This window comes from Vitis vinifera, chromosome 13 (assembly GCF_030704535.1).
Source record: "Vitis vinifera cultivar Pinot Noir 40024 chromosome 13, ASM3070453v1".
Taxonomy (NCBI): Eukaryota; Viridiplantae; Streptophyta; class Magnoliopsida; order Vitales; family Vitaceae; genus Vitis; species Vitis vinifera.
This window is the reverse complement of record NC_081817.1, coordinates 3,179,572-3,205,198: the sequence shown is the minus strand read 5'-3', so window position 1 is coordinate 3,205,198 and position 25,627 is coordinate 3,179,572. Positions and strand designations below refer to the sequence as shown.

At 36.3% G+C, this 25,627-nt stretch overlaps 2 protein-coding genes and 1 non-coding gene across 4 annotated transcripts; all 3 read right to left on the bottom strand.

Annotated features, from left to right (window-relative positions):
- On the bottom strand, nucleotides 1-191 carry LOC132255010 (small nucleolar RNA snoR143). The gene has a single exon (XR_009467546.1). It is a non-coding gene; the product is annotated as a small nucleolar RNA snoR143 (small nucleolar RNA).
- A 3,123-nt stretch (nucleotides 192-3,314) lies between these two features.
- Nucleotides 3,315-13,073, bottom strand: LOC104881133 (factor of DNA methylation 5). Its single transcript, XM_010660257.3, has 6 exons — nucleotides 12,881-13,073; nucleotides 11,579-11,877; nucleotides 6,025-6,152; nucleotides 4,886-5,062; nucleotides 4,497-4,703; nucleotides 3,315-3,763 (listed from the first exon to the last, which is right to left on the bottom strand). The coding sequence occupies exons 1-6, from the start codon at nucleotides 13,021-13,023 to the stop codon at nucleotides 3,536-3,538; spliced, it is 1,182 nt and encodes a 393-aa protein (XP_010658559.1). The 5' UTR covers nucleotides 13,024-13,073; the 3' UTR covers nucleotides 3,315-3,535.
- Nucleotides 13,074-13,860: 787 nt separating this feature from the next.
- Nucleotides 13,861-23,249, bottom strand: LOC100244410 (protein INVOLVED IN DE NOVO 2). 2 transcript variants are annotated; one of them, XM_010660256.2, is made up of 9 exons: nucleotides 22,985-23,249; nucleotides 20,775-21,710; nucleotides 20,245-20,426; nucleotides 19,159-19,203; nucleotides 18,834-18,923; nucleotides 18,452-18,739; nucleotides 17,645-17,854; nucleotides 14,510-14,748; nucleotides 13,861-14,160 (listed from the first exon to the last, which is right to left on the bottom strand). In XM_010660256.2, the coding sequence occupies exons 2-8, from the start codon at nucleotides 21,691-21,693 to the stop codon at nucleotides 14,512-14,514; spliced, it is 1,971 nt and encodes a 656-aa protein (XP_010658558.1). In that variant the 5' UTR covers nucleotides 21,694-21,710; nucleotides 22,985-23,249; the 3' UTR covers nucleotides 13,861-14,160; nucleotides 14,510-14,511. The 2 variants fall into 2 exon arrangements, with proteins under 2 accessions (XP_010658558.1, XP_002278500.1); XM_002278464.4 differs by lacking the exon at nucleotides 19,159-19,203 and having other exon boundaries at nucleotides 22,985-23,248.
- Nucleotides 23,250-25,627: the final 2,378 nt, after the last annotated feature.

Genomic DNA, 25,627 nt, shown 5'->3' with positions numbered 1-25,627 from the left:
AAATGTGAGATGGAATCAGTAGACAAAAGCGGGACGAATGACCCGTCATCTGTGGAAAGCATCTCTACGGTTGTCTGGCCGCTGCCCAAATTACTACTTTGAAATAGTAATCGGACTTTCTCTCTATGCACCGTTGCTTCATTATGAGAATCCATGAACAGGGCTTCTCTCAATCCACGCAACAAGTGCAAATTCATTAAAAAAGAAAATAAAAACAAACAAAGAATTAACATAATCATACGCATCATCGTCATCGCGAACAACAATTAATATGAGCTTGTAAATCTGGGCTCATATCAAGTGTATTTTTGGGAATGATTCTGTCATTGTGGGCAAACCCTAAGTCCAACGAAGAAAGATAAAGACGACAACGATGATTTCAGAGAGACGCCAAATCCTTCATACGAAGGCGGCATCTTCATCTTCATTTTCGCGTCATTTCCATCTTTCCTGCAAATCGGATCGAGCTGAAACCCCACTCTAGCCCTCTCTCTTTGTAATCACAGCCCATACCCTACACTCAAGAGAAAAAAACAACTACAAAACTGCAAAATAAAAAAACAGACTATTGAGAAAGGAAGGAGAGAGAGATGCGGCAGATTGGGTTTAGGGTTAGGGTTTTGCTGTCGCAGGCTGAGGAAGAGGTGATGAAAGTATGTATTTATACTAAAATATTGGGACTTTAGGGCGTTGTTTGGGCTCTGCGTGTTTTTTTTTTCAGAGATAAAAGAGATAATTTCCAAAAATTAATAATAATGCCATAAAAAAAGTGATAAAATTTAAATTTAAAAAAATTTCAAGCTTTAACAGCACAAAAATTATAAAAATTAAATTTAAATTAATAAATTTTGAAAACAAAAAAGGTTTGGACGTGGAATACATGGAGGGTAGAAGTGTAAAAAAGTGAGTTGGTCCACTTTTAAAAGAAAAATTCACTCGACTAAAAGTGTGTTTAATAGTAATGGTAAAAAGTATTTTTATTATTCTTAAGAATTAAAAAGATGAAAATTTTTAAGTTAAAAAAATAAAAAATAAAAAGGCTTTTTAAAATCATTATTCAACATACTCTAAATTTAATATAATGATTTATCATGGAAAAATCAAATCTTAAACTTCAATTTGATTTATTTTAAATTATTAATTGGATACACAATGTATAGCATATTTTTTAGCATCTTCGCAAATAATCACAATCACCCTCTAAATACACGACCTTCCGTCAAATGAGATATTATTATCATATTAAACTACTAACTTATAAGATTTGAGTTCACAATTTATATCATGCTCTCTAATAAAATAAGGCATATCGAAAGAAAATTGTGGGGTATGAGTGGCAGTGATCCCTTATAGAGGACATAGCACATTAGAGAGCGCCTTTAAACCAAGAATAGTCTTAGGTGGTGTTTGTTTTTTTACTTAATTTTAAATAGAACTTTAATACTTAATAGTATTAAATATTAGGTTGTTTGTTTTTGTAGTATTTTATTTCTATTAAGTATTAAAAAGTAAAAAAATCATTATGTTATTTTTTCTATTTAGTAAAAAGTTTATAATAAGTCATGAAAAAATAAAAAAACAAACAACCTAAATTTTAAAACTAAATGATTTTCAGCAAAAAGCCAAAAAAACAAACACCACCTTAGTGATTATCTTTTTGTGTCATTTACAAATGAACCTTTAAACACTATAGAAAGGCCATAGGTTAAACCTCATTGGTTGATGAGGTCCAATTAATGGGAAGTTTCCAAGCACTTATCAACTATTTTTATACTAATATTCTTATGCTCATAATGTCATACGGCAGTGGATGGTGGTGGATCCTTTAGCGCCAATACGCTCCCCTTCTCATGATTTAGTCGAAATGGGTTTGATACATGCACAATCTATCCCACCTCGATGAGCCTCCGACTCCATCTTTCAAGCCAAAGCCCTTAATGTCTCAAGAACTCTTCAGTAGGAGGGCAAATTATGATGGTGCACTAGGGCCATGTAGGATCTCGGGAACCTTGCTTTATATGCTCCAACAAACATAATAACATCATGTAGGACATCTCCGAGGAGTGTGGAAACCAACTGGAGAGGTCATATGGTGATACATACTTAAAGAACCCCCCACATCCGCACCCATACCTCACCTCTTCCCTCCCGCCCTTCACAAAATCAAAGACGTATGCGTTGACACCACCCTTACGAGTGGCGAAGTCAATACCACTTTGCGAGAGAGCAATCTAGTGTTGATCTTATATAAGGGATCAAGTTGATATTACCATATGGGAGTTTAGGTCAAAACACTTGTAATAATGTGAGTGGAAAATCATTTGATAAATACGACAAATGAAATAACTATTTTTAATGAAACCCTTAAAAGTCATAAGCATGTTTGATGATGTTTTTGAAAACTTTTAAAAAATAATTATTGAAAATAGTTCTTAAAAATAATTATTTAGAAAAATAGAAATTCTACTTTAAAACCAAAATTTAGAAAAAGGCTATTTCCATTTATTCTCTCCCTAAAGTCCATATGCACTTACATGTGATGAAAAAGAAAAGGTTTTTCAAAATATTCTACTTATTTCTATTGTTTCTCATAATACAACCTTATAATTTATTTAAAAAAATAACCTCCTTTTAGGATAATTTCTCAAAATACTCTAAAATGTGTTTCCACACGTTTACGTAAAAATAATTATAAACCAGAAACTCTCTAAAAATAATTCAAGTTTCATGCACTTATCAATAGTACATAAAATAATCAAATGTCGTACTTATATCATTAAAAGATAGTACTTGAATAGTAAAAAATACTACATTTGATCAAAAAGTACATGAAATGGTAATTATTTTTAGATAACTGCTTAAAATTTGTATTTTATAAACTTGGGTTCCTATTTTATCCTTTTTTTTTCCATATGACTATATGAAAACACACTTTTCCCGGCAATTAAATTTGAAACAAAAATCACTCACTCATATTTATAATCAACTCAAATATGAAAAACAAGATCATGACATTACTAATCAACTAACTAATTCTTAAAGTATAACCCCTATTCAAATAACTTCTTAGAAGTTAAAAAAAAAAAAAGGACTGTACAACCTTTTTTAACAAGTTTTTCACTTCTCTATTTCTTTTACTACTAAAAGCAAAAGGTTAGAACATCCCAATAGACCAACAAGGTATTCACAGACAAAATAAAATAAAAACCATCATCAAAAGAACCCAAATCTCTGCGTAGCTCTCTTCATCATTGTTATCCATGCATCATTTTAGTCTGAAAACATATAAATGTAACCACTGCAAGATCAAAAAGAATTGTTAAGACAACATCTAAGCTAGATTTTGTAAAATTCATATTCATCAACTACCAAATAGTCTCACCATCACATTCCCCACAAGAGTGAAACAATAGGACTCTTATCATTTGGTGAAGTTTGAGTTTTAATTATAATTGCATTGTATGAATACGGTTCTTATCAAACGGTTCAAAAATAAAAAATAAAATTTGTAGTACTTACATCGGAGATGCTGAAGTTAACGCTTTCTTTTACCCTTTTGAGTCTTCCATTGCTTGATTACGTACTCAATGGTCTCTACCAAACTAGCTTTCTTTCCCTCCTTGTAGTTCCAAAGTTCAGGAACTTCGTATCTCCCACTTGGATTGTACTCTTCCAATTCCAACAGTGCTTTGGTAACCGCCTTGTATGCTGCTTCACCTAAATCGTTTCTCAACTCTTTCAGCTCACCATCATCTTCATCGATCTGCATTCCTTGGTCATTATAATCAACACAACATGATGGTGAATGTAGAACTTAACAGGGCATTGGATACCCCCATGTTCATGAAACATTTTAGATTGTTTTCATACCATTTAACAAAAATATAATTCTGATAAAAAACATAAAGCCATCACCACAATCAATGGTAACATTAGAATGGCAACATATTCAAGTACCATGTATGTAGCACATTCTGGAGAATGAATTTATAAATTCAAATCCCAAGCAGTGCTGCAAGGTATCTATCAGATTTAACACTGGATTTCCAGAGAACTTGCCCTTCATTTATTTATTTATTTTGATAACTGGACCCAAACCTCATGTGCTGAGCACACCCACCACAATCAGTATCGAGTAATCCTAGAGTTCACAGCAGTAGGAATCGAACCTATGACCATGTACCTCTACCACACATCCCAGCATTCACCCTCACCAACTAGGCACCCTGACGGGTGAACTTGTCCTTAATTTATTGTACCATTCAAAATGAATCTGTTAGTTTTATTTAAATGCTGCCACACAGAAAAACAGTATTTAAAGGCAACTGCATGCTCCATAGAAGTAAAATATTTGCCTACCCCCATTGGTCAAATCCATGGAAGGAAGAATAATAAATATTCCTATCTAGCTGTTGACAGTATTCACATATTTGTTAATGTTTTCATCAATTTGAAAAAAGTACAATGATATGTCTAGTGTAGGTGCATAAACATGCCTGTAGACTTCCATTGATGATCTTAAAAGGATGCCAGGAAGAATCCTTTACTCTATGCTGCCATGTTGAGCACATTGTAGTATATATAATGGGCAAATCTCTGTTGGGGAACTTCTTTGAGCATGCATCGTGAAAAGGTTTCATATCAACCTCCCCCATTTTTTTAACTCCGAGCAACGATCTGCTATTTTGCATATCGTACAAACCCTGCAAGGCAGACCAGGAGACCATTCCATTTAGCACCTTGACTTGCACCTTCCATTCATCAGCATACTTTGAAAAATGAATTTTAGAAAAACAAAAAGGTAGTAGTGTATCAATTTGAATCCATTTGCAATTATTAAAGAAAAATATTTGCAGGAAAAGAGATCAGGAAGGTAAACTCATACACTTATCAATTCTTTACGGGCATTTTGCAATTCCCGGTTACTCATCTGCTCTTTAACTATCAAAGCCTCATTAATGCTTTGCATGTGTTGTAGGTCATCTGTCTTTTCCTCCAATTCTTTCCTAAGAGCAATGCACTGATCCTTCAATTCACTCATCATTGGGTTTTGATCTGTCAACTGCATCAGTCATACTCCACCAAATTGTGATGTTAACTTCTAACAGAAGATTATGACCAAATGAACATAGGAAAAGATCAATCAAGATCCCAATCTGAAATTTGCAATAGAGCAAAGCTAAGGAATGAAAGTAGGGAAAAACATAGGATCAGGTGAAAAAAAAAATTGCACAATTTGTACTCAGACATGTAATGATTGCTTCACTTCTAAGCAACCAAGGAAGCCAATGTTCTTTATGAGTGGACACATGCAAAAAACACAAGGGACAAATAGTTTTTCTAGCACTTGTACAAAAACAAGAATCAGTAATGTAGAGGGCAAAAGATCCACTCCAATATAAAACACAATCCTCAAAACCATTATCAATGAATTAACCAGCAATGTTATAGAACACGAGAAAAGGATTCAGCAAAGCGTACAACAAACTAGCTTTAGACCTTTAAAGTGACATTCTCTCATGCAGTTTAGGGGAGATTAGACCTGGTTGACTCATCAATACACTTGGAGAGGAGAAACTAATTTTTCATTTCTTGACATTTTATCATACATCACCGGTAGAGCCAGATAGGAGGAGAATATCAAGCATATATTTGAGCTAGTTTCATATGGGTATGGAAGTAGCTTAAGCTTTGCTTGGCGCTTTGAACATTCCTAAAATTCATTCTACATCCTGCAAAAGACTTTCTCAAAGCATTGAATGGGTTTTGAAGAAGGTATATCCATGGAATTTTATGGATCATATTATATTATGGGGACTCTATTGTATTCAAATGCTAAATATTGAAAATGAATTTATGGTCATAGGAATAAGTAGACAAAGATTCTACATTAGATTTACATATTGAGGCATAATTCTGAATGCTTTTTGGAACTTACAGTTTGAGATGAAGCTCAAGGAAATAGGGTTTTCCACTTTCAACATATATCTCAAGCATATTTCAATAATAGACAAGTAAAATTACCTTTTTTTTCTCAGCCATAAAAGTTCTCCACTCCTGGTCCAACTCTTCTGCCTGTTGCTGGAACACTCTGTTTTGATGTTCCATCTCATGCTTAAGCTTTGCATTTTCTAACTGCAACTTCTCCATTTCTAGGGACATTATTAATTATCAGACAAGAATTTGTGGAACAAAAACTAGGAAAGTCCAAATGCTGTGCAACTCTGTGCTAATTAAGACACTAGATTTTCAGAAATCAACTACATAGATTAAGAGGAGTGAAACACATAACATGAAGCAAAGATAAGAGACCTGTTTCACAAACATGTTCATGAAGCATGTTTTATTCAAAAACAAAGTTTCAGAAACAGAATCTGACATCCTAAAGCAGCTCGATTCTGGGAGAGGAGCAACTTCATAAGGTTGGCTCATTTCAGGTACTTGTGCTAGAGATATAAATACAGAAGCATACTATTAGATAGTGTACAGTTATTTTAGTTATTTACTTTTCTTTTCTTTTTCCTTATTATACTGTGGGTCCCACTAGCATGTATATATATACCCAAGTCCAATGTGTATTATTAATAGTTTTTAATAACAAAAATTAGGGATTTTCCCTTTTCTCTCTTTTCACATGGTATCAGAGCATAGGGAGAAAAAATCTAATTATTTCTAGTTTATCCGTGAATCAATTCTGGGAAACCTTTCAATGACCGTGTTTCATTCCGGTCACCTTCCTCATCTCCTAAGGCTTTCCGGTCAACCGTATTGCCATCAGAAAACCCTCACCGCCGGCGACTTTTTCCGACGAAGTCCTTTTCCGACATCGACCATACCATCAGGTACGCAAGGAGGAGATCTTCAAGTTTTGTTAAAGCGCCGGAGGGAGAATCTCAGTCACACACCGGCCACGCGCGTTTCTTCTCCAGTGGCCCAAACCTCACGCGCCTGCGCGTGAGGGCTCGTGGAGCACTTTCCGGCAACGCGCTTCCACCTCTAGCCTCGCCTGACGCCGTCTAACCACTCTCCATCTGTGTTTGTGCCATCCGAGCCCTACAAGTGCATTTTTTGGGTTTTTTGTCTCCGTCAGCCCTCTAAACAGCCTTTCCGGCGACCTCCGGTGACTTCCTCTCCACCCCAAGCCCTGCACGTGTCTTAGGAAGTGTTCTTCTACCCTTCCAATAGAGCCACATTTGTTTTTCTTTACTATTTGATCTCTCACAGCCGCGGATCCTCGGTTTTTCTTCTTTCAGCCACGATCTGAAGCCGTATTAGGGTTCTCTTCGATCCAAACATATTTCGTTCTCCAAATAAGTAGATATAGCTACTAAAAGTTCCATTTTTTCCTCTGTTATATCTTAATTTCCTATGATTACTTCGGAGAAATTGGTTGACAGTGAAAATTATTTGTCCTGATCTGCCTTTGTGGAGCTTTGGTTTATGGGTCAAGGTTATGAGGATCACCTTGTTACGCAGGAGGCGGATATCCTTGAGGTTGACAGAGTACAATGGAGGAAGATAGATGCACAGTTATGTAGTGTGTTATAGAAATCAATTGATCCTAAGATTCTGCTTCATCTTCGGGCCTACAAAACATGCTTTAAATTTTGGAATCAGGCGAAAGGGCTATACACGAATGATATCCAACCCCTTTATAAGGTGGCTTCTTCTATTGTCAATGTCAGACAACAAGACATGGATTTATCTACTTATTTTGGCCAGATTGTCTCTCTTAAGGAAGAACTCTTGACCGTGATGCCTCTTACTACTGATGTTGGGGATCAACAAACACAGATTGACAAGTTCTTCATGGTTCTTATGCTTATTGGCCTCCGTCCAGATCTTGAGACCATCCACAATCAGATTCTTGATAGTTCCTCCATTTCATCCTTAGATGATGTGTTTGCTCGCCTCCTTCGTATCTCCTCCACTCAAACTTTGTCATCTGATAACACTTCAGATTTTTCTCTATTAGTTTCTCAAACTAACTCTCGAGGAGGACGCAGTAATAACCGAGGTCAATGTCCTCATTACACCTATTGCAATAAGTTTGGCCACACTTGTGATCAATGTTATCAGTTACATGGGTGGCCTCCCCGCACTGCCCACATGGCCCAGTCATCTGATCCTCAACCGCCTCAGCCTCCGAGCTCCTCTACATCTCAGGGTATTTCCCTCACTGACAGTGAGTATGATGATTATCTCCTCTATCAGGCCACCAAGTCAGCTTCTGTTATTTCTATTGCCCAGACTGGTAATGCTTCTGCTTGTCTTACCCACACATCTTTTCTTGGACCTTGGATTCTAGATTCTGGCGCTTCTGATCACATATCTAGTAATAAGGATCTTTTCTCTTCTCTTACTACTATCTCTGCCTTACCTACTGTTACCTTAGCTAATGGTTCTCAAACTGTGGCTAAAGACATTGGTTTGGCACATCCTCTCCCTTCTCTACCTCTCACTTCTGTCCTTTATACTCCTGAGTGTTCCTTTAATCTTATCTCCATCAGCAAAATCACTCGTACTCTTAACTGCTCTATTACTTTTTCTGACAAATTTATGACCTTACAGGACCGGAGTACAGGGAAGACGATTGGCATAGGACGTGAGTCTCAAGGCCTCTATCACCTCACCTCGCCTTCAACTCCTGCAGTTTGCATTTCCACTGATGCTCCCCTCCTCATTCACAATCACTTAGGCCACCCTAGTCTATCCAAGTTCCAGAAAATGGTCCCTCGTTTTTCATCTTTGTCGTCGCTTGCATGTGAGTCTTGTCAGCTTGGGAAACATACTCATGTCTCGTTCCCAAAGCGTTTGAATAATCGGGCAAAGTCTCCTTTTGAACTTGTCCACACTGATGTTAGGGTCCTTGTCGGACCGCGTCTACTTTAGGATTTCAGTAATTTGTCACTTTCATTGATGACTATTCTCGATGTACTTGGTTATTTTTAATGAAAAATCGAGCTAAGTTATTCTCTATTTTTCAGAAATTTTATGCTGAAATCCAAACTCAATTCAATATTTCTATTCGTGTGTTACGTAGTGACAATGCCAGGGAATATTTTTCTGCACCATTTACTTCATTTATGTCCCAACATGAGATCCTTCATCAGTCTTTATGTGTTCATACTCCTCAACAAAATGGGGTAGTTGAACGTAAGAATCGACATCTTGTTGAGACAGTCCGTACTCTCCTTCTCCATAGTAATATTCCTTTTCGCTTTTGGGGGGACGCTGTTCTTACAGCATGTTATTTAATTAATCGTATGCCCTCATCTGTATTACACGATCATATTCCTCATTCCTTCTTTTCCCTGACCAACCACTTTATTTCCTTCCTCCTTGTGTTTTTGGTAGTACTTGCTTTGTTCATATTCTCACTCCTGGACAAGACAAACTTTCTGCCAAAGCCACAAAATGCATCTTCTTGGGATACTCCAGACTTCAAAAAGGTTATCGTTGTTATTCCTCTGAGACTCATCGCTACTTTCTCTCCGCTGATGTCACCTTCTTTGAGGACTCACCATTCTTCTCCACCTTTGAGTCTCTTTCTGTTTCTGAAGTCTTACTCCTTTCTATTATCTTCCCACCTGATGCAGTGCCTTCTCGCCCACTTCATGTTTATCATTGTCGTCATCATGTCGTTGTTCCTCCTTCTTTGGCCGAGGCACCTGCTGACTCACTTCCTATCCCTTTGGCTTCTCCTGCCCCGGCTTTGCCTCCTTCTGCTGACTTTCCCATTGCTCTTCAGAAAGGTAATCGATTTACTCGTAATCCTCATCCCATTTACAATTTTTTAAGTTACCATCAATTATCTTCACCCTATTCTGGCATTTGTTTCTGCTATATCTTATGTTTCTCTTCCCAAGAGCACCCCTGAGGCTTTTTCCCATCCAGGTTTGCGACAGACAATGGTAGATGAAATGACTGCTTTACACTCCAATGACACTTGGGATCTTGTTGTTTTACCCTCTGGTAAATTTACAGTTGGTTGTCATTGGGTCTACACAGTTAAGGTTGACCTTGATGGTTAGGTTGATCGCCTTAAGGCCCGCTTAGTTGCTAAAGGCTATACTCAGGTTTATGATTCTGATTATAGTGACACTTTCTCTCCTGTTGCCAAGATAGCTTCTGTTCGTCTATTGCTCTCCATGGCTGCTATGCGTTCTTGGCTTTTTTATTAATTAGATATCAAAAATGCTTTCCTTCATGGGGATCTTGCTGAGGAAGTTTATATGGAGCAACCACCGGGTTTTGTTGCTCAGGGGGAGTCTAGTTTAGTGTGCAGGTTACGCCGTTCTCTATATGGCTTGAAACAATCTCCTCGAGCATGGTTTAGCCGTTTTAGTTCTGTTGTTTAGGAGTTTGGCATGTTTCGCAGTACAGCAAACCATTCCGTTTTCTATCATCATAACTCTTCAAGACAGTGTATTTATCTGGTAGTTTATGTGGACGACATCGTCATTACAGGCAGTGATCAGAATGGTATTCAGAAATTAAAGCAACACCTTTTCACCCACTTTCAGACTAAAGACTTGGGGAAACTCAAGTATTTCTTAGGGATTGAAATAGCTCAATCCAATTCCGGTGTGGTTCTTTCCCAAATGAAGTATGTTTTAGGCATCTTGGAAGAAACCGGTATGTTAGACTGTAAACCGGTAGACACTCCTATGGATCCAAATGTCAAACTTATACCAGGACAAGGGGAGCCTTTAGAAGATCCTGGGAGATATCGGCGACTTGTAGGTAAACTGAACTACCTCACCATTACTCGTCCAGACATTTCTTTTCCTGTAAGTGTTGTTAGTCAATTCCTACAGTCACCATGTGATAGCCATTGGGATGTTGTAATCCGCATTCTTCGATATATCAAAAGCACACCAAGCCAAGGTGTGTTGTACGAGAACAGAGGTCATACCCAGGTTGTTGGTTACACAGATGCAGATTGGGCTGGCTCACCCAGATAGACGTTCCACTTTCGGGTATTGTGTTTTTATTGGAGGTAACCTAATATCCTAAAAGAGTAAGAAGCAAGATGTAGTGGTCAGATCTAGTGGTCAGATCTAGTGCTGAAGCCGAGTATCGAGTTATGGCTCTGGCAACATGTGAACTCATATGGCTGAAACATTTTCTTCGGGAGTTGAGATTTGGAAATGATGAATAGATGAAGCTCATCTGTGACAACCAAGCCGCTTTGCATATTACATCCAATCCAATCTTCCATGAAAGGACCAAAAACATTGAAGTTGACTGTCACTTCATTAGAAAGAAGATCGCATTAGGATGTGTGGCGACTAGTTTTGTCAATTCAAATGATCAACTAACAGATATTTTTACTAAATCTCTCAGAGGTCCTAGAATTAAATACATTTGTAACAAGCTTGGTGCATATGACATATATGCTCCAGCTTGAGGAGGAGTGTTAGATAGTGTACAGTTATTTACTTTTCCTTTTTTTTCCTTATTGTATTGTGGGTCCCACTAGCATGTATATATATACCCAAGTCTAATGTGTATTCTTAATAGTTTTTAATAACAAAAATTAAGGATTTTCCATTTTCTCTCTTTTCACACATACCTTTAGTATATGCATCATGCAGCAAACGTTTCTCCTCCACCACACTTTTGACATTTGCAGAGGCCTGATCATATAGATGCTCCATTTCTAGCAGCCTTTGGTTTCTGGAATTGATGTCTTCAGAGAGATTCACAAAAAGCCTCTGAAGAGTTGCAGCAGTTTTATTATACTTGTGCTCCATTTCCAACAACCTTTGATTTTTGTAATCTATCTCCTTTGAAAAGAACATAACAAGTTCATGTTGCTTCTTTAGCTCCTCTTTGTGGATGCATTTCCTCATGGGTTCATTGAGGTATCTCCTGCATAAGTGAAAACATAAATATTAAATGATCAAAAAATTTTGAATGACTAAGAAACAAAGAACAAAAACTTTGTTGGTTATCTATTAATTTTCTATAAAAGAAGGAGCTGCACCACTGTCAATTGAAGAGTTCTTTTCCCATCTCCCTGCTGCTGCCATTCATTTTTATTTGAAATACTACCCTTGCCCTTCCCATAGAAATGATTTGAAAAATGGAACAATATATCCACATGGGATCCTATAGGATTGGAAAGAGCTCAAACTGAAGAGTGCCACAAGTGACTGACTGATCAGGGTTTTCAATGCTCACATAAAGCTGATTTATTTTGTTTTATTTTTCTTTAAAAGAAAGAAAGAAGGAAATCTGGGGAGAAAAAAACTGCTGTCAAGTGTTCATCAATTTGTCAGAGGTAACTAGTGTTCATTGCCGGTGTTCTACTCACTAACCACTTGAAACACTTTCAAGATCAAATAAGTATCTTTTTACCAACATATTTATTCCACCTTCTCTTTAAATGGCAAGACCTAGTGATTATATAGCAGTGATTTACAGTTAAAACTATGACAGCGGGACTAGATTTAAGCAACAAGCAAGCAAATTTAAAGACCCAACTCACCCTTTTCTCAAAACACCAACTTGAAAGTATAAACATGATCAAGCAGGGAACCCCAAAACCCACTTCTGAATGAAACCAAACCATTCACAATCAAAATCCTATATACTTCATAAAATGTTTTCTAGAGATCAAGCACCACAATTCCGCTTGCAGAACTTCATATCATTCACAATCAAAATCCCCCACATTTCAAACCCTACATTTGACTCCCAATATATATATATATGAAGCATCGCAATTTCGCTTCAGAAGTTTATCTAAAACCTTCAAAATATCCAAAACCCCACAAATTCTGAAACTCCCAACAATTGAAACACAAAATCGACACCCCAATTTCCAAATGGAAAAAAAAATGACTTTCATCAAAAGGAAAAGAAATTATACCCCGGCTCACCGCAATGTGAGTTGTTTGAACTCATTTCTGCTTGACTTCTTGCAGATTTCAAAGAATTCGATGGAGAAAATGATGGTGGGTGCTGCATATCAGGAAAGAAACCCCCGAGGCTCAAATGGCACAAGTAGAGCATGCCATGTGTCAGGGGGAAGACTGAAAATAGTATAAGGGCCCCATCTGGATTTTGGGATGCCTCTTTCTTATTTATGCTTTTATCTCATTTTCTATCCAGTCCTCATTTCTATTTTTACCCTTTCTCAAAATTTTAAAATGATATTTAAAAATTATTGAAAAGAAATGGAAATATTAAAATAAATTATTGCTTCAAATTTTAAAATTTTTTAAAGGAATTTTGAAAAAGATAAGATAAGTATATATATATATAATAATTTAGTATTTTTTTTAAACAAATAATAATAATAAATAAATAAAAAACAAAGTATCCATATGGGTCAAGCATATATTTAAATTTTTTTTAATGATTTTATCATTTTTCTCCATCTCATTCTTGAATGTCTTAAAAAAAAATTAAGGATCTATTTGATAATTATTTTCAAAAATAATTATAAAAAAATTGTTTTTTAAAATCATTTTTTTAAAAAAAATTTATGATATTTTGTAAAATAAAAATTTATTTTGAAATCTAAATCATAAGATATCACAGAAAAGACGGTTGAGAAGGTGAAAAGGGGCACCTGACTGCAGAGCCCCTCCTTCAGTGGATTCAAGACGCAGCAAACCACAATGAAGAGGATGATACAAGAACAGACCCTGACAAGCCTCAAATTCATGCCGATTTTGGCCCGAACCGGAACCAAAAACAGGGGCTTTTGCCAACCCAGTGAGATACACTGTTTATTGTACCTGCAGAAGAATGACCAGCACCTAACTAGACCTACACTGCATGTCTCCCATCTGTTCACTAATAAACATAATACAAACTTCTGTGAAACTTTGGGAAGTCTGCAACTTTAATTTAATGCAAAGTTCTGGATTAAACATGGAACGGTCAAACAGATATGTCCACATTTCTTATACACATTGCTGAGTAGCTTCATACTAAATGTTAGCATGAATGCAGTCTCTTTCCCAGCAGGTTATGTCTCATGGGGAGAGAAAGCCCTACAATTTGAAAGTTGATGATTTACAAAGATAGATACTTAAAACAAGTTCAAGGATGTCATGAGACTGAAGCTCATTTGTCCACCCCATGACACGTCTTCCAGTTGTGGAGTACATTGCTTCAACTCAGCACTCACTCAGTAAGTTCCTGTAACAACATCAATATTTTCATATGAGAAAATTGCGGAAACAAAAAAAAAATACCGGCTTCTTTCACTTAAATCAAGAGGAGTTAGGAACTTACATTTGATTGTGACTCTAACATAGGTATAGGTTGAACATTCATTTTTAGAGAGAAAAAAAAAACATGCAGTGATAACTTCTGAAACAAGATTGAATACCACACAAGGATCAATGCCAAATTGTTCAATTGTGTATTCTTGTAGTTAAACAACTTCAGTCCAATCACTTAAAGACTCTTTTCTCAATACTTCAATTTGCATTCATCAACAACTCTGAATTCTCTCTACAGACACAGATATAACTTACATACCAACCTTTAATTTATCCCTCTCTTGTCTCTGTAAGTTTTCCACTTCCTCAGTATAAATGCAACTCCCTCTTGCAATGTGGCCTTCCTTCCTTCTCCATAGTTCCACAACTCTGAGATTATATACCTCCCACTAGGATTGTATTCATTTATTTCTATCAAAGCTGTTCTCACAGCCGTGTACACTTCATCACCCAACTCATCTCTTACGCTTCTCAACTTTTCATCATTATCATCTATCACCCCCTGAACCAGCAATTAGAGAAGTTTTAAGAAAATGATGACATAAAGGGAAGCAAGGAAACAAAAAGCAAGCAAAACAAGAAAGAGACATAAGGATATCTTGGAATTTGATACTTTTGACTTTGAATAGTTAGATGCAGCAATATCTACAAATGGGGTCAAGAAACATTGAGTGCCTTCTAAAGTTCATAAATTCTCATATGTCCAGTTGCCTGTCATCTACCAGCACGTTTGAGGTATCCTTAGTAACCAATTGGACATAAGTGAAACAATTAAACAAATCTTTATGAGAGAAAATAAGCAACCTGTGAAACATGACATTGAGCCCAAAAGACACTTATTTCACATACTGCAATATGTTTGCACAAGTATGTTGGGAGGACCATGTATAAGAATTGAAACCTTGCATGATGAGGATGAATATTCAAGATATATATCAAGAAAGGGAATTAGTATTAATTGTAATTAAAGTAGGATTATTATTACTTGGAATTAAATTAGGATTAATATTTGTTGGAGTCTAATTAGGATTAGCTAGTTGAGTTATAATATAATTAGAATTTGAGTCATGATAGGTTATTAGAGTCCTAGTAGAATAGGTTATTAGAGTCGTAGTAGACTTTGGATTTCTTAGAGAAGCCTATAAATAGGCTAATCAATGTAAATCAAAGGAATGAATTTTGATGAATAATATTATACTTTCTTTCATTGCAAGGTTGCAACTCTCAATGGTGAGACTCCATTGATTTTCTTCTAGGTGAGACTCCTAAAAGGTTTTCCATCTTTTCTTCATTGTTTCTTCTTTCTCTCTATTTCTTATCTTATAATTTTCTCTACCATAAAGTTTATTCCTTGTTCCTCTCCTTACACCCTAAAAACAAAACCCTAGCCCACCTACCCTTGAGTGTAGGCAACCATCCTAGGGTTGTCCTACATCAATTTTGGTATCAGAGCGAAAATTCTTGGCATGAAGACATGTGTAATTGAGGAGTAGAGCAACGTATGCAAACATGGTTGAAGGCTACAACTTTTTTATGCAGCCATTGGTGAACATACCAAGGCTAAATGAAGAGGAGGATTGGCGACGTACTAGCATCTTCCAAACTCGTGTTGCTTGTCAAGGGAGACTATGTACTTTGATTATTGATGGAGATAGTTGTTCCAATCTAGCTTCAGAGGAGCTTGTTGAGAAACTTAATCTAAAGACAGAAGATCATCCAAATCCCTATCAAATAGCATGGGTAAATGACGCATCTATTTTGGTGAGTTCTCGTTGTCTAGTGACGTTTAATTTCAGTAATAATTTTGAGTTATCAACATGGTGTGATGTTTTGCCGATCAAAGTTGCCCATATTATGCTTGGAAGACCATGGCTTTTTGATGAAAGGGTCCAACATGATGGCTATGAGAACACTTACACACTTGTGCGCAATGGGCGAAAGAAGATCCTTCGTCCAATGAAGGAAATTCCACCACATAAGCAACCAGAGGAAAAAGTAGCACCCTTGAAACTAAAAGAGCCATCAAATATTCTTATTAAAAAGCAAGTCGAAGTTACTAGAAAGGACGAAGAAATCATCAATGATGAATCCAGAAAGCAAGAGGTGATGAAACTAATCTTAGATCAACTAATAGAAGAGCTCAAAGAAGTTGAAGAAGTTTCAGAAGAATCGATGTTTGACTTCCCAAGGCCAAACATTATCGTGAGTGGTGGCAAACATGAAGAATCTGCTGAAATTTCTTTTGAATATAGGGAATTCAAGAATCTTATTCTTCCACAAAACAATTTACAAGAAGAGTGTAGGAAACAACTTCTCACAAATTTGTTGAAGACACATAATTATTTCGAGAATTATCAACTTGTTGTACAACATCAAAAAGTTTTTCGAAGTCCAATATTTGTCTTGAATGAAATTGAACAAGTTCAAGAGATCTTGAGATCTTGTCTTACCATGGGAAAGAGACGACGAAGAAAGAAAGGGTGGAAGGCATTGCTCGGAATTTCAATTGATCGTGGAAAATCACTAAAACTTGAGGTCGAGTTTTTTTCAAGTCAGGGGGAATTGATGAGGATGAATATTCAAGATATATATCAAGAAAGGGAATTAGTATTAATTGTAATTAAAGTAGGATTATTATTACTTGGAATTAAATTAGGATTAATATTTGTTGGAGTCTAATTAGGATTAGCTAGTTGAGTTATAATATAATTAGAATTTGAATCATGATAGGTTATTAGAGTCCTAGTAAAATAGGTTATTAGAGTTCTAGTAGACTTTGGATTTCTTAGAGAAGCCTATAAATAAGTTAATCAATGTAAATCAAAGGAATGAATTTTGATGAATAATATTATACTTTCTTTCATTGCAAGGTTGCAACCCTCAATGGTGAGACTCCATTGATTTTCTTCTAGGTGAGACTCCTAGAAGGCCTTAGTGAGACTCTAAGGTTTTCCATCTTTTCTTCATTGTTTCTTCTTTCTCTCTATTTCTTATCTTATAATTTTCTCTACCATAAAGTTTATTCCTTGTTCCTCTCCTTACACCCTAAAAATAAAACCCTAGCCCACCTACCCTTGAGTGTAGGCAACCATCCTAGGGTTGTCCTACATCATTGCAACTCAAACAAAAACAGGGCTAACACATTTTTCCTCATGATATGTTTATATAAGAACATTTCCTCTTTATATTCAGGTAAAAAGAACAATATCATGCCTGCCATACATGTAATTGAGAATTTCTGCAATGATTGCAACTCTCAGGTTGAAGCAAAACAGGCCAACAAGTGCAATGCACATGGCACCCATGCAAGTGCACAAGCATTTGTTAAAATAAAACATTAGACATCTTAGTCAAAATGAGACAAATAGTTAGCATAGCCAGATCTACCAAATTGATACCTGATGTTTCCCTTCAATCTCAACAACTTTAAAAGGATGCCATTCAGAATCTCTAAGGAATTCCTCCCACAAGGAGCACAGCTCCAAAGCTCTCTCCTCTGGTTCAGCCACACCATATTTTCTCTTGCATGCTTCATGGAATGGTTTATTATCAAGCTCTCCCATTCTCTTAACACCGATGTGAGCACGACCTGACATTTCTTTCAAGCCCTACAAAGAAAATATATTAGTCCTGCCTCACAAACTAGAGAACCCTGTTGTAAGGGGAAAAGAGCTTCAAGGAAATATCTTATAAGCGACAAGCAAAACTCTTCCAATTCAACTTTCATAATTTAGGTAACCTACATAAATTAAAGTTATAAAATGAAAAATGAAGTAGCAACAAAATAACTCACAATTCAACACAGATATCATCTCAAGGGTTCTTACACTCAAGGAATGCATAATGATGATTCATTAACTACATGATTTCTGATGTATTGATCTCCTAATTAGTAAGGATCATGTACACATTTTTTGTCATTCCATTCCATCAGAAATCACACCTCAATTATCTACATCATATAAATTACCTTATTAACCTTACAACTACTTTCAATGGTAAATGGTAAGCAACACAACTTTGCAACACAGCAAATGGCAGAACCCAACTTGATCATTGCATCTCAAAGCACATTTTTTCCCAGATCTTGTAAGGCCATCTAAAGTGGAAAATGACCTCTTGGTTTTCCATGTTTGCAATTGTTCAAAAAGAATAATAGTAAGAATAAGGTAATATGTAATAACAGAGACAAAAGAAACACTTACACTTATTAATTCTTTACGAGCTTCCTGCAGCTCATCATTGCTTTTACGTTCCTTCACTATTAGAGTCTGGTTCAATGCTTCTAAATCTTCAAGTTCTCCTTCCTTTTCTCTCAAAACTTTAAGCATTGAGTCCATCTTTTTCAGAATTTCCATATCACCATCATCACCCATGTGTTTCATGACATTTAATGTCCCCCTTAGTCGCTCAATTTCCAACTCCAATGCTTGTTTTGCATCCAGCTGTTTTTCTAGTTGAATAATTCTTCTATGAAGATTCTCCTTTTGCTTCTGAAATTGTCATGGTCACATGATGAATTATTAAATTTCTAAAGTCAACACAATGTTCTTGTTACCATTCAGCATCTGAGAACAATTCACAGACCTTCTGATCTTCTGCTAGTTTATATACTTTTTCGTCAGCTTTCTGTTGTTCCACGGCTGCCAATTGAAGAGAACTATTTTTCATAACATTCTGAAAGAAAGAAAAATCAGTATCACAAACTAACTAAAAAATTTCATATGATCATAAAAAAAAACTCTATCTGCAGCTGCAATACTTCTGCAATAAAGCCAATCAGTTTTCACCAGGAGTTGTTTTACAAAGTATTTTTTTAGAGAAGAAGAATGTGACAAATTCCCCAAGAATAAATTCATTCAAGAAAGAAATAAAAGCTAGTTGGAACACACCCTGACATGCACATGCTTACATGAAGACAAAACAGAAGTGTCACCACTTGACAGTTCACACAGATCTGAAAGAGCAAAAAAAAAAAAAAAAAAAAAAATCAGATTACCCTAGTTATTTAGTAATTTTTATTCAGATATCAAAAACGTTAAGATCAGATGGCTATGATCATCACATGGGTTAGGAACTCATCCTAAACAGTCTTGATGGCATGCATCATGTATTATATCCTATGACCAGATTGCTATTGACACCAACACCCAACAAACATGGCTGCATATGATAGGATTGTGTGTGTCCATGTGTATGTGTGTAATGTGTGTATGAATGGAAGCATACTGTTGATGATAGCAGTGCATCAGATACATAATCTCTTTGGACAATTATGCTCATTTGAGTCATATGGGAAACAAGACGTCCTCCCCTGCATTATATAGGAAACTGAGAGAGGCACCTATTATGGAATCAGATAGAAAAAAGAGAAGGCATAGCTTTCCTTGATCATGTCTCAAAACAACCTAGATCATGAGAAACATGCCATTTACTTCAACAAAGGTTTTGAAGTTGGTCTGCTGAAGAAGGAAAAGGAAGGTGCTAATCATCAAGAAAGAAAGCATTGATTCTGATCACATATGATCTGATAAGTTTCTAGTAATTGACAACAATTTTTGTCTTATCTGGTTAGTTGATGGCCTTCATCCCTGAAAGCTTTTTAGCAGTTATACTGAGACCCTCATTAGCGATATGCAACTTGGGGTTCAGTAAAGAATTGAGATATTAAACATTCAAAATAATGAATTATTCCAACTATATAGTTCCTGTTCAATTATCTTACTCTTACTAGGTAGGTTTTTATGTCTTAAAATTCATATCAGGTTGCCTGAATGTGGCAAAATTCAAGGAAAACAAGCTCCAAATAAGCATGAATACACCTTGGGGTTCAGTAAAGTACTGAGAAGTTGAAATATACAGAATACTGAATCTTCCTTCTATCTATACAATTTCCGTTCCCTTTTTAAGAGGTTTTACCTTTTAAAAAATCATATAAGGTTGCAAGAATGTGGTGAAATTCAAGACAAATAAGTTATAAAGAAGAATGAATAAGTACCTTTTCAATCTCTTCACAGAGCTTTTTCCTTTCATTTTCATTATGAGCCTCGCGTTTTTCCAACTCTCTCCCACGCAAATCTAGCTCTCTCTTATGAGATTCCAGTTGTAACTTAAGCTTTTCATGATCATTAAAAATCTTCTGGAAATGATCCCTTGCACTCATCTGTATCTTTCTTATCTCTGAAAATGTGAAAGTACTTAGCATAAAACAAATTATTCTACAATGTAAACAAGCATAGCCTAAGTTAATATCTTTTTTTGTTAATAAGAAACATAAACCATTTTTTCTAGAATGGCATGTACCAGAACAAGATAATACAGTATAAAAAAATTCAATTGATCAAATTTAAGCTAAAAATCTGCCTATAGAAAAATAAATTTAAGCTCAACTTCACCAAATATCATGGAAGTGCAGCTGAATTGCCTGGATGATGTGACACATGACATACAAAACAAGTGCCAAAGATTGTATTTTCTTGATTCAGTTCTGGTAAGTAAAGAAAAATAATCTTTAAGCTCAGTGCACACCTTCGTTATAAGCTTGATGAAGCTTATCTTTCTCCTCAATTAAATTATTAAGGGAGACCGAAGCTTCACTGACTATACGCTTCATCTCTTCTAAGTGCTTGTTCTTGACTTCAATCACATTTGTCAGGTTAGATACAAGCTTACTTTGTTTCCGAGCTTCTTCAGCCATGATATCAGAAATGGTCTTAAGATCTCCAATCTTGCGAAGGTGTTCTCCAATGATACTTGCTGCTTTGTAATCATCAGCGCGGGCAACCCAAGCATAAAGACCAGATCCTCGACCATTACTTGCAATCCAATCCTTCTTCCCATGATGATCTGCCTCATATTCCTTCTCAAAGGACATTGCATTATGTAACCCAGGCCAATCTTTATTGAATTCCACAGCAGCACATCCAGAATGACCTCGATAGTTCCATAGTGGATGAACTCTTATGGGGTTGAACCCTCTAGCTGTTAATTCATCTCTCAGCTTGGAACCACTTCCTCCTATATATCGCCCATCCCTCAACTCAGTTGGAATGTTAACCACAACTCCTGTCCAAGGCCACACGAACATTTCATCATGATCACAACCCAAAGGAGCCTCAGACTTAGGTTTTGATGGACCACCTGATGGGCCATCTACATCCATAATATCCTTCTCCAAGTATTTTGCCAATGCCAGATGATTTGCCTTATCTTTCATGCTTCTCTTTTCAGAACTAGACTTTCCCACTCCAATCGCATGCTGGAGGAGTTCCTTATATAAATAATCTCGCTTTTTCTTCTTCGAGCAATAAGGGCAAGAAAAACTTTCACCAGAGGTTTTAACATGGTGATTTCCATTCTTCAATTCCTCGTAGGATTTATCTTCATACTCTTCTATTTCAGATTCACTTATGTCCTCTTCCAAACTGTCATCTGACGAATTTCCCATTGTCACAGAAAGGAATCCTTTACAAGAAAAATCAAAACAAAAGCCAACTATTAAAAAGAAATACTTTTTTAGCACAAATAATTACTTATGTTGCAATTGGGAAATGAATTCTGAAGAACCAGAACATATAACAATAAAGTAGAAATAAAATAACTATCTTTATCGAAGATATCAATTGTCTTAAATCACAAATTATTAAATGAAAAGATAAATAAATTCAAACCAATTCATCCATAACAGGATGGATTTTAGAGTCTATTTTTGAGATTGAAAATGGTACTGCACCTGGGTATCAGGTTAAGAAGAAAACAAATATGCATAGAGAAATAAAACCCATACAGAGACACATGGTGATCACCTTTTTACTATTGAATAATCATGGAAACAAAATATTCTAAATGTGTGATCAAATGCAGAATTCTAAGATGTGTTCAAACAAATGGATACTTACTGCAACAAAAAAGAGTAGTTTGTGAGATGTTTCCTGTAAACCACCTACTAAAAAACATAGGAAATAAATTGCCTTTCAGCTTAGCAAGGACTTAAGCAGTATCTAGCATTTGAAATAAATACTTTACATGGTTTTCTTTCACCAACATATGGCACTAGATGTTCTGTTTGGTTGCTGGGAAACTAAGGGAAGGTAAAAAAAAGAAGCGGAACCACACATTCTTTGTTCCTGAAGAAACAAAAACACTACAGTCAACAAAGTCAAATAATACTAGAAGTATTGCTTGAGTTGGTTTTCTCCCTTTCCAAGGAAAAGAACACCAAAGGCAGACAAATTGAAATTGTGGAGGAAACCAATACAAGTAGGAAGTCAAACCCATCAGACCTTAATTTCACTTCTTTTTTTTTCCCAAATCTTTTCGACCCTGGTTTAGTCCACATTGCATATCTGCGGTTACAGATCACCGTTCTATACTATTTCCTTTCTTTTCCTTCCCTTGCTCTCTTGTTTTCTCATCAACCAAGCAGCATAAATTAAAACATCAAAGAAATTCGAAAACTATACAGTCCGAGTCTCATATACCTTAGCTGAAATGCATGTTCAGAGCCTAAAAAACCCACAAATCAGTGGGAAAATGAGTACATCAATAAAAGGAGCCCAAAAAAAAGAAAAAAACAACAACCTTGAGCTCCATAATTTGAAGCCGAAACAAAACAAAAAATAAATAAATTATAAAAAATTAAAAATTAAAAATGCAACTCAGAATGAGATCACTTGAACGGATGACTCCTTGTACCACATGCATGCAAAAATTGGAAAGCTAAAATGCAGAGAAATTACCTCAACTGCAAATAACTGAGTAGATCTGCCTTCAAAGATGGGATCTTTCAAGGCCACTTGCTTCGGACGTCATGAAATTGCAGAAAACTGCTTGAAACTTCGGGGAAACTAGGGTTTTGGGGTTTGAGTTTCAGCCATTGATGGTGGTTTAGGATACTGAGACTGGAGCAAGGCGACAAATATGCAAATTTCGAGTGCCTCTTGCACCCAGAAATGAAAACTGTACGCGCAGTTCAGCAGCGCGTTCTGCCACGGCCGACTATAACCAATATTCAAGTACGGTGTACCATTTCTTTTATAGGGAGAATTGTGTTTTGGGCCCAGCTGGGCCCAAAAATTAACAAATGGTCCATATATGTTACAGAATTAATAGAAAGGCTATGAGATATTGAGTGACCTATATACCCTTCAAATTTCCAAGTCAGATTGCTGTAAATTAAAAGGGAGAATTGTGTTAAATGTGAAATGTCATGTCACCTTCGCTTCTATCAGTACTCTCGATGAAACCTCTGAACTGAGCGGAGCTTATCAATGGCGTCCCAAATGGCGATCCTCTCCAGAGCCCGTAAAACCCTCCTCAAAACCCTAAACCACCACAACAATCCCTTTAAAGCTTCCATTTCCACCTTCACATTCCTCTCCCAGGAACCCCAACTCGCCGAGCCCAGCCTTCCCCCGCCATCTCCCACTCCACTTCCTCCCAACCCCGCCTCAGGGAGCCCGCTCTACAACGAGAACTGGCGGAGCCCCATCCCCCAGGCTCAGTCCATCATTCCTCTAGGATTTCTACACCAGTCCTCTTCGTCGCGGCTGTAGGCGTTGTCGCAGACGCTGGATGTGCCGAGCCTGATGAACGTGTTCGCCGACTGGATGACGTCGCAGCAGTGGGTGGATATGAATCAGCTGTTCGAGTTTTGGATTTGGTCGCTTGATAAGAATGGGAAGCCGAATAAGCCGGATGTGAACTTGTATAACCATTACTTGAGGGCGAAGTTGATGATCGGCGCCTCGGCTGGGGAGCTGCTGGATCTGGTGGCGCAGATGGAGGACTACGCCATCATTCCTAATACGGCGTCGTTTAATTTAGTGTTGAAGGCAATGTATCAAGCCAGAGAGACCGAGGCCGTCGAGAAGTTGTTTCAGCGATTATGATTCTTTTCTTCCGCTTATATTCGCAGTGTTGTTTTTATTGTTTTTCAAGAAATGTTTTAGTATTAATGTTGATTTTTGTCTATTTCTGAAAATGGAGCGTCAAAATTGTCTTTCACTTACCCCCATTTCCAGAAAATTAAGGTTGTTCCTTCTAGAAAACAAATTATCATTGAACTTTTTTTTCTTGGGAAATTGCATACACAAAATTTGAATATGATATGCTTGATTAGTGGAGAATGAAAATGAACTTGGTACCTAAGACATTTGCATGGATTTTTCCATTTTAATTTTCACATAAAATTGTTATTAGATGCCATGGATTTGTTAAAGCTCCATAGGTTAAGATATGGGTCAAGAATTTACAAAACCAGATAAGATTCATGCTTGGGGAGATTGGCCATAAAGAAAATTTATGAAGGTGACCGATAAAATAGTTTATTTATTAAGGCTTCATTAATGGCAAGATTTAATTACTGTTTGAGTTGAGGCTAAGATATGGGATAAGAATTTACAAAACAAGATTAGCTTCATGCTTGGGAGATTGGCCATAAAGAAATATTTATGAAGGTGGCTGATAAAATGGTTTAGAGAAACTCTCATTGGTGATAAGAAATAGGATAAGATAAGTAAACCTCTTGATTATTCGTTATAATAATCAAAGACCTCGTCATTTCTCATATCTTATGTTCAACTAATAGGATATGATAAGTGATGAGATAATTTATCCAACTTTTTTTTTAAATCTCATGAGATATATACATCCCATGGATCTGCCTATCAAAAAAAAAAAATATACATCCCATGGATCCTAAATTCGTTCCTCTCATCCATTTTCTTCATTTTTTTAATGGCACTTGGTATATTTTTTATTTTTAAAAATATCGAATACGGATATGCAATATATTTTCCTTTTTATTTTTCATTTCTTCTACAAATCAAACATGAGCATATTATAACATCTCTGATTGGATATAATGAACTAGAATATCGTTTCTATCCGATATAATATCCAAGAACATCATATTCTACATTGACAATGATCTTTAGGATATGTATATATTATCCTATCATGTTAGCCAAATGTAGTCAAAGTGTCTTGCAAAAGATGGTGAAACCTGTTTACGTTAGATGTTGGCTGTAATGGTTGGATATTATCAATGAAGTACATATTATTGACTTAGTAAGGAGCTTTCAATGGTAAAGATTCATGGAAGAGCATCAATCAAGGGTGGGATGAGTTCATGAGGTTCATTTCCTTCTCTTTGGGTGATTGGCGAAGAGTTAGGTTTTGTCATGATATATGGTGTGGGGAGTTGCTGCTGCATGTCCCCCAACCGATTTCTTCGGCGAGCGAGGGTTGTGAGCAAGTCAGAAATCAGAAAAGCCTTGCATCTATTTTATCATCATCATCATTTCAAAATCCAAATGACGGTGGGTGTAAATTATTTTCTCTCACATTTTGATTTGATCATATTCATCTTGGGTCATAGG